The 16,251-nt window shown below is 42.7% G+C and overlaps 1 protein-coding gene across 2 annotated transcripts in view; it reads left to right on the top strand.

Moving 5' to 3' along the window:
- LOC109905333 (mediator of RNA polymerase II transcription subunit 12) overlaps window positions 1-15,879 on the top strand; it is a 93,823-nt gene extending 77,944 nt beyond the window's left edge. Inside the window, exons 37-44 of one of the 2 annotated variants that reach the window (XM_020502639.2) lie at window positions 8,832-8,982; window positions 9,394-9,590; window positions 10,072-10,146; window positions 10,358-10,587; window positions 11,361-11,520; window positions 11,921-12,124; window positions 15,106-15,202; window positions 15,468-15,879. In XM_020502639.2, the coding sequence (XP_020358228.1) occupies window positions 8,832-8,982; window positions 9,394-9,590; window positions 10,072-10,146; window positions 10,358-10,587; window positions 11,361-11,520; window positions 11,921-12,124; window positions 15,106-15,202; window positions 15,468-15,505 (1,152 nt within the window). In that variant the 3' untranslated portion in view covers window positions 15,506-15,879. Of the gene's footprint in view, window positions 1-8,831; window positions 8,983-9,393; window positions 9,591-10,071; window positions 10,147-10,357; window positions 10,588-11,360; window positions 11,521-11,767; window positions 11,888-11,920; window positions 12,125-15,105; window positions 15,203-15,467 lie in introns of those variants that run through there. The other variant, XM_031790313.1, reaches the window with a different exon arrangement.
- Window positions 15,880-16,251: the final 372 nt, after the last annotated feature.

Below are 16,251 nucleotides of genomic sequence, written 5' to 3'. Positions count from 1 at the left end.
ATCAATTCCCATTATTAAAGTGGCTGGAGTTGAGTCAGTGTGTTGGCAGCAGCCACTCAATGTTAGTGGTGGCTGTTTAACAGTCTGATGGCCTTGAGATAGAAGCTGATTTTCAGTCTCACGGTCCCAGCTTTGATGCACCTGTACTGGCCTCACCTTCTGGATGATAGCAGGGTGAACAGGCAGTGACTCGGGTGGTTGTTGTCCTTGATGATCTTTATGGCCTTCCTGTGACATCGGGTGGTGTAGGTGTCCTGGAGGGCAGGTAGTTTGCCCCCGGTGATGCATTGTGCAGACCTCACTACCCTCTGGAGAGCCTTACGGTTGTGGGCGGAGCAGTTGCCGTACCAGGCGGTGATACAGCCCGACAGGATGCTCTCGATTGTGCATCTGTAAAAGTTTGTGAGTGTTTTTGGTGACAAGCCGAATTTCTTCAGCCTCCTGAGGTTGAAACAAGCTAGCAGTTAGCAGATCGGGGCAGGCAAGCTAGCAGTTAGCAGATCGGGGCAGGCAAGCTAGCAGTTAGCAGGGGCTAGCAGTTAGCAGACCGGTGCAGGCAAGCTAGCAATTAGCAGACCGGTGCAGGCAAGCTAGCAATTAGCAGACCGGGGCAGGCAAGCTAGCAGTTAGCAGACCGGGTCAGGCAAGCTTGCAGTTAGCATACTGGGGCAGGCAACCTAGCAGTTAGGAGACCATGGGGCGGCAGTGTAGCCTAGTGGTTAGAGCGTTGGACTAGTAACCAAAAGGTTGCAAGATCGAATCCCCGAGCTGGCAATGTACAAATAAGTCGTTCTGCCTAGGCCGTCATTGAAAATAAAAATGTGTTCTTAACTGACTTGCCTAGTTAAATGAAGGTAAAATAAAACATTGATCATCTCAGCAAGGTTTTACCTGTGGTCGTGGAGCTTGGTGGAACTGCGACTAAAATGTAGTTTAAATAAAAATTGGCATTTTAAGTGTCTTTTTTCTCATTATTTTATTAATGAAAGCATCAAGATGTTGAAGAAATACTCCACTGCTGTTTTTTGTTAGAAGTGTAACACTTTGGAGTGCTTAAGCATCGAATACATTGCAAGTTGAGGGATTTTCACAACAGTAGCCGGACTATAAAAAATCTATTGTCCTGCTAATAGGAAACATTTGCATGATGGGCTGCACCTACTACAGTGCACTTGTGAAAAAGTGTTCAAAAACCTGTTTTCAAAATGCCTCCAGTTGTCCATCACTACTGTAAATAAAACAGAGCATCTTGTTTACATTCTTTATTGTAACCACAATCTCACAAATAATTTGTATCTACCTTTCCAATTACTTTTAGAGTTTGGGATTTACAAATGTGCGCTTTTCATTATTAGTTACATTGTTTTAGTTCGAACGTGCAGACTTTAAAAAAAAATGTTTTATGTAGGATGCTACATTTTTGACCAGTTGCAATTGTAAGTAGGCCTAATAAAAAAAATACTACTTCTGTTAGGCTGTTAAACATCATAGTCTACCACAGCCAGTTAAGTTATTTTATATAGGTTTAGGCTCTGAAGAAATTTTATTTATTTTTTTATTTTTTTATTTTACCTTTATTTAACCAGGTAGGCAAGTTGAGAACAAGTTCTCATTTACAATTGCGACCTGGACTGCAATAGACTGCAATTAAGCCTTGTTGTTTGTAAAGTCAAATTAAAATGAAGATTGTTGAAATGAATTGCTCGGCTTGTTTCTCTATCTGTTGGTGTGCAACACTTGCATAACAAGTTAGCTATATTTTTAGCACCAGCCACTATTCACCTCCTATCGATAGTGCTGAGGTTGTCGCCAGTTGTTTTTAAATTGAACCTTTATATAACTAGGCAAGTCAGGTGAGAAAAAAATCTTATTTGCAATCAGCCAAATACATTTAAACTCAGTTTTTCACCGTTCCTGACATTTAATCCTAGTAAAAATTCCCTGTCCAATTAGGATCACACTTTATTTTAAGAATGTGAAATGTCAGAATAATAGTGGAGAGTGATTTATTTCAGCTTTTATTTCTTTCAACACATTCCCAGTGGGTCAGAAGTTTACATACACTCAATTAGTATTTGGTAGCATTGCCTTTAAATTGTTTAACTTTGGTCTAATGTTTTGGGTAGCCTTCCACAAGCTTCCCACAATAAGTTGGGTGAATTTTGGCCAATTCCTCCTGACAGAGCTGGTGTAACTGAGTCATGGTTGTAGGCCTTCTTGCACATGCTTTTTCAGTACTGCCCACACATTTTCTATAGGATTGAGGTCAGGGCTTTGTGATGGCCACTCCAATACCTAGACATTGTTGTCCTTAAGCCATTTTGTCACAACTTTGGAAGTATGTTTGGGGTCATTGTCCATTTGGAAGACCCATTTGCGACCAATCATTAACTTCCTGACTGATGTTGCTTCAATATATCCACATCATTTTCCTGCCTCTTGATGCCATCTATTTTGTGAAGTGGACCAGTCCCTCCTGCAGCAAAGCACCCCCACAACATGATACTGCCACCCTCGTGCTTCACGGTTGGGATGGTGTTCTTCAGCTTGCAGGCCTCCCTCTTTTTCCTCCAAACATAATGATGGCCATAATGGCCAAACAGTTCTATTTTTGTTTCATCAGACCAGAGGACATTTCTCCAAAAAGTACGATCTTTGTTATATGTACAGTTGCAAACCGTAGTCTGGCTTTTTTATGGCGGTTTTGGAGCAGTGGCTTCTTCCTTGCTGAGCGGCCTTTCAGGTTATTTCGATATAGGACTCGTTTTACTGTGGATATAGATACTTTTGTACCCGTTTCCTCCAGCATCTGCTGTTCTGGGGTTGATTTCCTCTTTCGCACCAAAGTACATTGATCTCTAGGAGATAAATGCGTCTCCTTCCTGAGCGGTACGACGGCTGCGTGGTCCCATGGTGTTTATACTTGCGTACTATTGTTTGTACAGATGAACGTGGATGAACCAGACCTTTTCTGAGGTCTTTACTGATTTCTTTTGATTTTCCCATGATGTCAAGCAAAGAGGCACTGAGTTTGAAGGTCGGCCTTGAAATACATCCACAGGTACACCTCCAATTGACTCAAATTATGTCAATTAGCCTATCAGAAGCTTCTAAAGCCATGATTATAATTTTCTGGAATTTTCCAGGCTGTTTAAAGGCACAATCAACTTAGTGTATGTAAACTTCTGACCCACTGGAATTGTGATACAGTGAATTATAAGTGAAATAATCTGTAAACAAGTGTTGGAAAAATGTATTGTGTCATGCACAAAGTAGATGTCCTTACCGACTTGTCAAAACTAGAGTTTGTTAACAAGACATTTGTGGAGTAGTTGCAAAACAAGTTTTAATGACTCCAACCTAAGTGTATGTAAACTTCCAACTTCAACTCTCTCTGTGTGTGTGTGTACACTGCTCAAAAAAATAAAGGGAACACTAAAATAACACATCCTAGATCTGAATGAATGAAATATTCTTATTAAATACTTTTTTCTTTACATGTGCTGACAACAAAATCACACAAACTATCAATGGAAATCAAATTTATCAACCCACGGAGGTCTGGATTTGGAGTCACACTCAAAATTAAAGTGGAAAACCACATTACAGGCTGATCCAACTTTGATGTAATGTCCTTAAAACAAGTCAAAAGGAGGCTCAGTAGTGTGTGTGGCCTCCACGTGCCTGTATGACCTCCCTACAACGCCTGGGCATGCTCCTGATGAGGTAGCGGATGGTCTCCTGAGGGATCTCCTCCCAGACCTGGACTAAAGCATCTGCCAACTCCTGGACAGTCTGTGGTGCAACGTGGCGTTGGTGGATGGAGCGAGACATGATGTCCCAGATGTGCTCAATTGGTTTCAGGTCTGGGGAACGGGCAGGCCAGTCCATAGCATCAATATGCCTTCCTCTTGCAAGAACTGCGGACACACTCCAGCCACATGAGGTCTAGCATTGTCTTGCATTAGGAGGAACCCAGGGCCAACTGCACCAGCATATGGTCTCACAAGGGGTCTGAGGATCTCACCTAATCGCAGTCAGGCTACCTCTGGCGAACACATGGAGGGCTGTGCGGCACCCCAAAGAAATGCCACCCCACACCATGACTGACCCACCGCCAAACCAGTCATGCTGGAGGATGTTGCAGGCAGCAGAACGTTCTCCACGGCGTCTCCAGACTGTCACGTCTCTCACATGTGCTCAGTGTGAACCTGCTTTCATCTGTGAACAGCACAGGGCGCCAGTGGTGAATTTGCCAATCTTGGTGTTCTCTGGCAAATGCCAAACGTCCTGCACAGTGTTGGGCTGTAAGCACAACCCCCAACTGTGGATGTCGGGCCCTCATACCACCCTCATGGAGTCTGTTTCTGACCGTTTGAGCAGACACATGCACATTTGTGGCCTGCTGGAGGTCATTTTGCAGGGCTCTGTCAGTGCTCCTCCTGCTCCTCCTTGCACAAAGGCGGAGGTAGCGGTCCTGCTGCTGGGTTGTTGCCCTCCTACGGCCTCCTCCACATCTCCTGATTTACTGGCCTGTCTCCTGGTAGCGCCTCCATGCTCTGGACACTACCCTGACAGACACAGCAAACCTTCTTGCCACAGCTCGCATTGATGTGCCATCCTGGATGAGCTGCACTACCTGAGCCACTTGTGTGGGTTGTAGACTCCGTCTCATGCTACCACTAGAGTGAAAGCACCGTCAGCATTCAAAAGTGACCAAAACATCAGCCAGGAAGCATAGGAACTGAGAAGTGGTCTGTGGTCCCCACCTGCAGAACCACTCCTTTATTGGGGGTGTCTTGCTAATTGCCTATAATTTCCACCTGTTGTCTATTCTATTTGCACAACAGCATGTGAAATTTATTGTCAATCAGTGTTGCTTCCTAAGTGGGCAGTTTGATTTCACAGAAGTGTGATTGACTTGGAGTTACATTGTGTTGTTTAAGTGTACCCTTTATTTTTTTGAGCAGTGTATACTCAGTAGATGTGGAAAGGTTGACACAAATGATTAGTTGCAAGTTGGAGGGGGTTTCACACCTAGCTTGGCTATTAGACAATTCTTTAGTAAAGGTTGAATAGTCTATTGTTCAGCTAATAGTTCATCCTAGAAATGTTATTAGCAGAATTCACATCCTGCTACCCTTGTGAAAAACGAAAACTTTTTCCCCTTTTCCACTTGTTAAAGATTCCAATTGATAGTGTTTTTAGCCACAATCGGCACCAACCCAAATTAATACATTTGGGCAACGTCGATAGCGTGCTCGACTTCGGGCTAGAATGTTGAGGGTATGAAACCTGCTCCCTGCTTGTTTCATTACATTATTACGCCGGTCTCAGTGCAAATAGCCCAAATAACTTGCTAAATAGCCATTTTTGTACATTTAACTTTATGATGAAAAAATATTCCCAATCGTTTCTCTACATTTAACTAAAATATTCCTCTCGATTGTAATAATTTTTTTGACTCGTTATGAAGTTATAATTACTTACATTTGCATCCACCATAAAGTTTTTGGCAGACATTTTTTCCTGAAGAAAGTCACCGGCGATGTGTGGCATAACGTCAAATTCGTCATTGGAACCACTCGATATGATTGGTCATATAATAACCTTGGGGCCCGAACGCTCCCCTGCGGTGGTCTGGAGCGATGAAGCCGTGGCGCTGGGTACCTCAAAGTCCCGCGGCATAAGCGCACAACTTTTAAAGGAGGAACCACTGTAGAAGGGACCATTATCATGCACCTGTCTTTAAACAGGGGCAGGGGGAAAATACATAATATACAGTACTCATTCAAGGGTTGTTCTTTATTTGGACTATTTTCTACATTGTAGAATAATGGTGAATACATCAAATAAAATATATTGAATCATGTAGTAACCAAAAAAGTGTTAAACAAATATATATTTTAGATTCTTCAAGGTAGCCACCCTTTGCCTTGATGACAGTTTTGCACACTCTTGGCATTCTATCAATCAGCTTCACCTGGAATGCTTTCCAACGTTCCCACATGCTGAGCACTTGTTCTCTGCTTTTCGTTCACTCTGCGGTCCAACTCATTCCAAACCATCTCAATTGGGTTAAGGTCGGGTGATTGTGGAGGCCAGGTCATCTGATCCGGCACACCTTCATTCTCCTTCTTGGTCAAATAGCCCTTACACAGCCTGGTTGTGTGTTGAGTCATTGTCCTGTTGAAAAACAAATTATCGTCCCACTAAGCGCAAACCAGATGGGATGGTGTATCGGTGCATAATGCTGTGGTAGCGATGCTGGTTAAGTGTGCCTTGAATTCTAAATAAATCAGTGTCATCAGCAAAGCACCATCACACCACCTCCTTCATGATTCACGGTGGGATCCACACATGCGGAGATCATCCATTCACCTACTTTGCGTCTCACATAGAGACGGCGGTTGGAACCAAAAATCTCATCAGACCAAATGACAGATTGCAGCAGAGGTAACTCTGCAGCAGAGGTAACTGGGTTTTCCTATCCTGTGGTGGTCCTCATGAGAGCCAGTTTCATCATAGTGCTTGATGGTTTTTGCGACTGCACTTGAAGAAACTTTGAAAGTTCTTGAAATGTTCTGTATTGACTGACCTTCGTGTCTGAACGTAATGATTGACTGTCGTTTCTCTTTGCTTATTTGAGCTGTTTTTTCCATAATATGGACTTGTTCTTTTACAAAATAGAGCTATCTTCTGTTTACAACCCCTACCTTGTCACAACACAACTGATTGTCTCAAATGCATTAAGGAAAGAAATTCCACAAATATGTTTCATCTTCAATGCCCTTTCATCTGACCATATGACATTCTCCCAATCTTCTTTTGGATCTTCCAAATACTCTCTAGCAAACTTCAGACGGGCCTGGACATGTACTGGCTTAAGCAGGGGGACATGTCTGGCACTGCAGGATTTGAGTCCCTGGCGGCGTAGTGTGTTACTGATGGTAGAGGCTTTGTTACTTTGGTCCCAGCTCTCTGCAGGTCATTCACTAGGTCCTCCCGTGTGGTTCTGTGATTTTTGCTCACCGTTCTTGTGATCATTTTGACTCCACGGGGTGAGATCTTGCGTGGAGCCCCAGACCGAGGGAGATTATCAGTGGTCTTGTATGTCTTCCATTTCCTAATAATTGCTCCCACAGTTGATTTCTTCAAACCAAGCTGCTTAACTATTGCAGATTCAGTCTTCCCGGCCTGGTGCAGGTCTACAATTTCGTTTCTGGTGTCCTTTGACAGCTCTTTGGTCTTGGCCATAGTGGAGTTTGGATTGTTTGAGGTTGTGGACAGGTGTCTTTTATACTGACAACAAGTTCAAACAGGTGCCATTAATACAGGTAACGAGTGGAGGACAGAGGAGCCTCTTAAAGAAGAAGTTACAGGTCTGAGAGTCAGAAATCTTGCTTGTTTGTAGGTGACCAAATACTTATTTCCCACCATAATTTGCAAATAAATTCATTAAAAATCCTACAATGTGATTTTCTGGATTTTTTTCCTCTCATTTTGTCTATCATAGTTGAAGTGTACCTATGATGAAAATTACAGGCCTCTCATCTTTTTAAGTGGGAGAACTTGCATAATTGGTGGCTGACTAAATACTTTTTTGCCACCATAATTTGCAAATAAATTCATTAAAGATCCTACAATGTGATTTTCTGGATTTTTTTTTCTCATTTTGTCAGTCATAGTTGAAGTGTACCTATGAGGAAAATTACAGGCCTCTCTCGTCTTTTTAAGTGGGAGAACTTGCACAATTGGTGGCTGACTAAATATTTCTTTGCCCCACTGTACTTCTACACAAACAGTAGGTGAGTGTTATCCTTCTCCACAGTTCGCACCACTTTGTATCACTAGCCGACAGTTCCATTCCCCCGAGATTAAGGAGACCTTGAGAAGTACTCCCTGTCCTCTCCCAAGTCTCAGAGGCCTAGCCAGGTCGGTCTAAACACAGTTTTAATTGTTCTTTGGTATTTTACTTGGCACACACACACACACACACACACACACAAGTTCAAATCCTAAGCTACGCCTTGCTCAGACAGTCTGTGTTTTTCCACTATACATTGTTTAACCTAATTCCGACCTAAACTACACACATCATCAGATTATAATTTCATGATTCTAATCAATTTCATACAGTTATAAGGTTTCAGAGTGGAATTATTTTATCATTATCTTTCACATATACATTATTTTATCACTACTAATTACCATCAGCAGCATCAGAGCTTGGAGAAGCCTAATTACCGTGACTAAGCGGTCATGTGGAATGCCTTCATTACTCGTAACCGTCGGTGTGGTCACCGCAACATGCCTAGGCCCTGTACCCTTGGCATTTGTGTATGCCGTGCTTCTACACCTGCATTGCTTGCTGTTTGGGGTTTTAGGCTGGGTTTCTGTACAGCACTTTGAGATATCAGCTGATGTACGAAGGGCTATATAAATAAATTTGATTTGATTTGTGTAGACTATAAAGAATAGGATAGGTCTAAAGAATATGGTGCAAATTCCACCTAACCTATCAGAAGGCAAGATGGAGTGACAACCATATTTCTTATACCTGTCCAATCCCTTCAGATCTAGGGATAGGTCTTTTTGGATTTGGCTAGTTATGGTAGAAATTTAAAAGTAGTCATAGATTTAAGGACTCTGAAATCACTGAGCACTCATGAGTGTCATCTTGAGGGATTTGAAGGACAACAATGTTTGTCTTGTCTAATAATATTCATTCTAAAAGTACAAAAGCTGGATGATATTGTTGTTGCACATATTACCATTATACTGTATATGTGTAGTGTGTCTCGTAGAAGGTGTTTGTCTTCTCTCTCCAGGACTTTGTAACACGTACCCAGGGTGGAGTGCCATATGGGACAGGTTTGCCCCCAGAGATCCTCATGGGCCAGCAAACTCACCCCTACAACAGGTTAGGCTACAGCCAGCAGGCCATGGGCATGTATGCCCAGAACCAGCCTCTACCTCCAGGTCAGTGCCAACATTATCATTGTCTAAGACCAGGGTTCTGATTTATGAGTAGTTTAGCCTTTTAAATCATATTGAAAACAGTTACTGATCCTAGGCCAGCACTCTACTCTGATATTGATGAATATGGGCCCTGTTTTAGTTATTACTAGTTAGTTTTCACAATATCATGAAAAAACACTCTGGAACCTGTATTCCTCTCATGACCGTTTTAAGTGAGGCGTGTTTAGCTTTTGATCATCACCAACCATGGTCAATCGACACCATGTTTTGTTACAGCGCAGCACTAAAACACACGATTCTGCTTATCAACCGAAATCTTCAAGACCTTGATTAGCTGAAACGGATATTAATGCTGTGGTGGCTTTTTGTCATTTTGACTTTGACTTAAATTCTCATCCTTTTCCCCTTCAGGGGGCCCTGGTTTGGACACCCCGTACCGACCAGTCCGGAACCCTCAGATGGGCAAGATGATGCCCACGCGGCCCAACTACCCGGGTGTGATGCCAGGTGGCATGATGGGCATGGAAAAGCAGTACCCTATGGGCTATAAGCCCCAGCCCAACATACCGCAGGGCCAGATCCTGCGCCAGCATCTGCAGGTCAGACTGGTGAGTTTGCAGTGACTAGACTCCATTGGAATGGGACAGTAGTGAGTACAGAGGTTATTCTCGACTGGACCTCCCCCAGTGTGGTGTTGAGGGGTTTGCTAGATGTGTTATTAACATGCTCATAGAATAGGATCTTGAAACTGGCTTTCAAGGTACGCATGTAGATACATTTGCACAACTGAATGCATTCAACCTCAAATGTGTCTTCCGCATTTAACCCAGCCCTTCTGAATCAGAGAGGTGCAGGGGGCTGCCTTAATTGACATCCACTTCATCGGTGCCCGTAGAGAAGTTGTTGTTGGGGATTAACTTGCCGGCTCGGGGATTCGAACTAGCGACTTTTCAGTTACTGGCCCAACACTCTTAACCGCTAAGCTACCTGCCGCCCGTGAAGAAAAAAATTAAAAAGTTGAACTTCAGTTGTAGAAAGCAGCACATTGCTTTTTAAGAACGTTGGAACGTTGTCTCTTGCCGTTTTCAGAACCAGAGTATTATTGGACAACAGATGCGACAGATGACACCCAACCAACAATACGGCTCCGTGCAGCCAACTCAGGCAAGTCTTTCAGATGAGACACTTTTGCCAAAATGTCATGTAATTTCTTTCCAGATGTACCTGTAAAACCTGTTTTCTTATCCTTCTATTTCCTTCAACACTGAATTTGACCCTATGCATAAACTAGTGTCCTCTATTCCTTCTTTCTCCTCTCTGCATATTTGTCCTATTATTTTCATTAACATTCTGATTTGTATCTCTCCATGTACAGAACATCTCCCAGGGCTATACCACGTACGGCTCCCACATGGGGATGCAGCCGCATCCCTCCCAGGTGGGTGGTATAGTCCCTCCGTCGTACGGGAACCAGGGTTTCCAGGGAAGCCACCCGGGGGCCAACCTGGGTGTGGTGGACTCTCTGAGGCAGATGGTACAGAGGCCCAGCGGCTACGTTCACCAGCAGGCACCGGGCTACTCGCACACCATGCAAAATACACAGAGGTGGGCAGGAGGGAAGAGTTGAAGAGTGGTTGGGGTTTGGACAATACACTGTACTGCACTCCAATAGCACAGGGATGTCTGCTGTCCATTATCAAGGATATTTTGGCTACTTTTGTCTCATATTGTGTAGGGCTGTGACAATACCAGTATTGTTTGTATCCCCGGGCCGACTAGGTGAAAAAGGTGTCTGTGCCCTTGAGCAAAGCACTTAAAATCATAATTGCTCCTATAAGTCGCTCTGGATAAGAGCATCAGCTAAATGACTAAAATGTCAATGTAAAAACATGCTGTATTTAAAATATGGTGTGCTATAGCTTGGAAAATTTGTAAATGTGACTTTAAATGACAACATAATGATATTTGTTTCCAACATTAGGGCTGTTTTCATAAAGAAGTTAATTAAGTTTTGTGTTTTGTTTCCTTGCCACGATACTAACAAGTATCCCAATACTGGTATTGTGCCTTCGCTAATATGGTGTTCATGGAGCGCCTTCTTTCACTCCTTTTTCTTGCACATATCAAGACTTTGTCACATTTAGCATCACTGCCTAGTATCTGGGTACAGAGTTATCAAAGTCAACCCCACCCATAAACTGCACTCTGATTTCCTTTGACGTGAATGTAAACATTTGACAGTGTAGTCGCAGAACACTTTTTCCTTTCATGCTGTAGCACTGTAATGGGCAACAGTGACCTTATTCAAGACAGTGATGTATTTGTGAAACATTTGATGATGTACTGGTCCTCTGAATGTGAATCTCTTCCATCTCCAGGTTTCCCCACCAGTCCATCCATCAGGCTCCCGTCATGCAGGGCCTGAGCCACATGGGTACGCAGGGGGTCCACCCGGGAATGAGACCAAACCAGATGCTTGCTGAGCAGCAGCAGGCCCAGCAGCAACAGCAGCAGTACCTCAGACAGCAGGCACTCCGAGTATGCTTTGTCTATTTACTAGGTCTTCTACTAGCAATATCTAACACTACAGACCAACATGGAACAGTGTATTGATTATATTTTAACTACACATGTACTGCTATTGCCACTCAATGCGGTCTAGATCTAAACAATCACTTCCACAATTATTCAATGCTTTAACTGATGGTCTAGCACAGGGGCCACATTGGGATTTCGAAATTCAACTGAGTGCCGCAAATATCTATTTCTGTTTAATTATTTTCAGTGGACCAGCGGACTGAATGAGATCGAGGGACCCACAGGCCGTAGTTTGCCCACCCGTGCTCTAGCATGACATATAGTGAGTGTAAGAATTCCTGTATAGTTGTACTATGGTGTCACCCTGCTCTGTTTCTGTATTTGTCCCTGTCTCCTATAGGCCCAGCAGCAGGCTCAGCAGCAAGCTCAACAACAACAACAGGTTCAACAACAGCAAGTTCAACAGCAACATCAGGTCCAGCCCCAACAGGTTCAGCAGCAACAACAACAACAACAGCAGCAAGTAGCGTCAGCACCGCCCTCCGGTGCCCAGGCTCAGAACCAGGCCCTGGGCATGCAGCCCATGCCCCCACAGCAACCCATGGTACGTCCAACTTAGAGGATGATACAGTCAAATTGCCAAGGGGCAGTTCCAAAAAGACGGATCAAGTTAGCCAGCTAACTGTCCCAAAAATTCTGAATTATTTTTATGTTTTCGAGAAATATATATTTGAAATTAGCATGGTGTAATTGACTTGACAACCACCAAACACATTCAAGTTTAGCTTTCAAAATGAACCATAAAATTTAAGAGATCTGAAATATCAAAGATGTATCACTGTTAGCTGGCTAACTTAACTTAATGATCCTGCTTGCTGGAACACCCCACAAGTACAAAATAAAACCCCAGCCCTACTACACCTAGATCTATTTCCAATTATGACTCTGACCTGAACATTTTCTTTGCTACTCTAACTTTCCAGGGAGGATGGTTAAGTTTAAGGTTAGCACATACTGCTTTTGTCCAGCCTGGTTCAGGCAAGGCATGGCTACTATGCCCCACTAGCCGTGTTATCGGATAGAGGTTGGGGTCGGCACGATAGATTGAAAATATATTTTATTCATAGTGTACAAAGCATTAGGAACACCTTTCTAATGTTGCGTTGCACACCCCCCCCCCCCCCCCCCTCTTTTTTGGGCCCTCAGAACAGCCTCAATTCGTTGGGGCATGGTTGTTGAAAGCATTCCACAGGGACGCTTGTTCACTTTTACTCCCAATGCTTCTCACATTTATCAAGTTGGTTGGATGTCTTTTGAGTGGTGGACCATTCTTGATGCACACGGAAAACTGTTGAACATTAAAAAAAAACATTAGCATTGCAATTCTTGACAAACCAGTGCGTGCGCCTGGCACCTACTACCATACCCCGTTCAAAGGGACTTAAATATTTTGTCTTACCCATTCACCTTCTAAATGGCACACAATGCATGTCTCAAGGTTTTAAAATCCTTCTTTAATTTGTCTCCTCCCCTTCATCCACACTGAATGAAGTGGATAAAACAAGTGACATCAATAAGGCATAGCTTTCAACTTGATTCACCTGGTCAGTCTGTCATGGAAAGAGCAGGTGTTCTTAATGTTTTGTATACTCAGTGTAGGTAGTGATAAAGTGACTAGACAACATAATGAATAATAAACAGTAACAGCAGCATATGTTATGAGAAAAGAGATTAGTGCAAAAAAGGATCAATCCACTCACACTATCAGTGTACAAGGATAATATATAAGTAATATGGAGGAAACGAAGATACTAAGGAGGGCTAGAGGGAACTATTGCCTTATTGCCAGTTGTGGCCCTTGCAGAGAATTGATATCAGAGATTCACTAGTACAGGACTCTCAGGCCATAGCCAGACAAAGAATAAGACACTTCAACTATGACAGACAAAATTAGAAGGAAAAAAATCCAGAAAATCACATTTGTAGGATTTTTAATGAATTTATATGCAAATTATGGTGGAAAATAAGTATTTGGTCACCTACAAACAAGCAAGATTTCTGGCTCTCACAGACCTGTTACTTCTTTAAGAGGCTCCTCTGTCCTCCACTCGTTACCTGTATTAATGGCACCTGTTTGAACTTGTTATCAGTATAAACGACACCTGTCCACAACCTCAAACAATCCAAACTCCACTATGGCCAAGACCAAAGAGCTGTCAAAGGACACCAGAAACAAAATTGTAGACCTGCACCAGGCTGGGAAGACTGAATCTGCAATGGGTAACCAGCTTGGTTTGAAGAAATCAACTGTGGGAGCAATTATTAGGAAATGGAAGACATACAAGACCACTGATAATCTCCCTCGATCTGGGGCTCCACGCAAGATCTCACCCCATGGGGTCAAAATGATCACAGAACTGCACGGGGGGACCTAGTGAATGACCTGCAGAGAGCTGGGACCAAAGTAACACAGCCTACCATCAGTAACACACTACGCCGCCAGGGACTCAAATCCTGCAGTGCCAGACGTGTCCCCCTGCTTAAGCCAGTACATGTCCAGGCCCGTCTGAAGTTTGCTAGAGAGCATTTGGATGATCCAGAAGAAGATTGGGAGAATGTCATATGGTCAGATGAAACCAAAATATAAAAACTCAACTCGTCGTGTTTGGAGGACAAAGAATGCTGAGTTGCATCCAAAGAACACCATACCTACTGTGAAGCATGGGGGTGGAAACATCATGCTTTGGGGCTGTTTTTCTGCAAAGGGACCAGGACGACTGATCCGTGTAAAGGAAAGAATGAATGGGGCCATGTATTGTGAGATTTTGAGTGAAAACCTCCTTCCATCAGCAAGGGCATCGAAGATGAAACGTGGCTGGGTCTTTCAGCATGACAATGATCCCAAACACACCGCCCGGGCAATGAAGGAGTGGCTTCGTAAGGCTTCGTAAGGCCTGGAGTGGCCTAGCCAGTCTCCAGATCTTAACCCCATAGAAAATATTTGGAGGGAGTTGAAAGTCCGTGTTGCCCAGCAACAGCCCCAAAACATCACTGTTCTAGAGGAAATCTGCATGGAGGAATGGGCCAAAATACCAGCAATAGTGTGTGAAAACCTTGTGAAGACTGACAGAAAACATTTGACCTCTGTTATTGCCAACAAAGGGTATATAACAAAGTATTGAGAAACTTTTGTTATTGACCAAATACTTATTTTACACCATAATTTGCAAATAAATTCTACAATGTGATTTTCTGGATTTTTTTTCCTCATTTCGTCTGTCATAGTTGAAGTGTACCTATGATGCAAATTACAGGCCTCTCTCATCTTTTTAAGTGGGAGAACTTGCACAATTGGTGGCTGACTAAATACTTTTGCCCCACTGTATATTGTCCGTTTTTGTCTTTCAAAAGTTAAACTCGAGTCAACTATTTTTGGGACGAGTTGCATACGCACAAAGGCCCATATATTGTGCGGTTTTTGAAGGGGAATCATCTTGTCAACGACAGACTCCCATTGAAAAAAAGTTATAGTATGTCTGTACTTTCAATGACCGAAATGTAATATTGTTTGTGTGTTTGTCTCAGTTCCCACGACAGGGGATGCAGCAGACTCAGATGCAACAGACTCAACAGCAGCAGCAGACTGCAGCACTGGTCAGGCAGCTCCAACAACAACTCTCAAGTAAGAAAGACACTCATGTCAATTAACTTTAGTGAGATTTGTTACAGCCTTGTATTAACCCTAGGGTTAGGGAGGTACTACCTGGATTTGTCCAATAAGAAGTGCACATTTAAAATGTTTTCTGTTGGGTGCCCTAATGAAACCGCTTATTGTCAACAGTTCTATCTTGTGTTGCGCATTGTGCTTTGTAGTCTAAATGTGAATTTTTTTCACAATTTCCAGTCATTTTAGGTCTGTTGATAACAAGTGCTTTTCTTTTCCCCAGATACACAACCTGGACAGAACACCAACTCATATTACTGATAGTGCTTGTTGTATATTAGTGTGTGTGGAAGGATAGGGATACCCTGTGTATGGGAGTGTTCCCAGCCAGCCCATAGATTGGCAGATGTGTCCAATGCCCAGCAGGCCCCTGTTTTAGAGGTGTAGGCTCAGATGAACCCACAACTCAACCACAGAGGCTCAACATGCCGTTCGAAAACCTTCTCAACTTCAGTCATGTCATTTCTGAAAATCCAAGGAGGGATTGTGCTGTGAAATATTATGATCATAAAGAATAATGGAAGAGTCTATGTAAAAAAAAAAAATACAAGAAATTATAAGAATGCAAATTTTTTCTTCAGTTTGTCAAATTTTTCAGTTTAGTGTATTTCTCATTAAAATATCATGTCAGTTTTTGTCTTGTATTAGTCTCTGGTGCAGTCTTCATCTTGATGAAGATGTCTGATAAGGGTCAATGTGACAATCAGGTTGTTAAAATCAGGATATTATTAATGATATTGAAAGGCAATGAGTCATTATTATCCACTATTGATTGTCTTTAGTATCTTTATTTTTCATTTAATCAGGGTTCTGGGATGTCATGGAATTGTATTATATGCATTCCAGAGGGAAAGTAATAGAGGAATTGATGCAATCATGGTAAATCATATAATTTTGTATATGGATAACTATTTGGAAATTAATATTTTTCCAGGTCTTTTTCCACATTACATTTCCCTGGGAGCTTTTGGCCATTGTCATGTAAATTCTAAGGTTGACGGAAAGTC

This window comes from Oncorhynchus kisutch, linkage group LG15 (assembly GCF_002021735.2).
Source record: "Oncorhynchus kisutch isolate 150728-3 linkage group LG15, Okis_V2, whole genome shotgun sequence".
NCBI lineage: Eukaryota > Metazoa > Chordata > Actinopteri > Salmoniformes > Salmonidae > Oncorhynchus > Oncorhynchus kisutch.
Note: the sequence above shows the minus strand (reverse complement) of the source record. Positions and strands in the feature narration are given on the sequence as shown.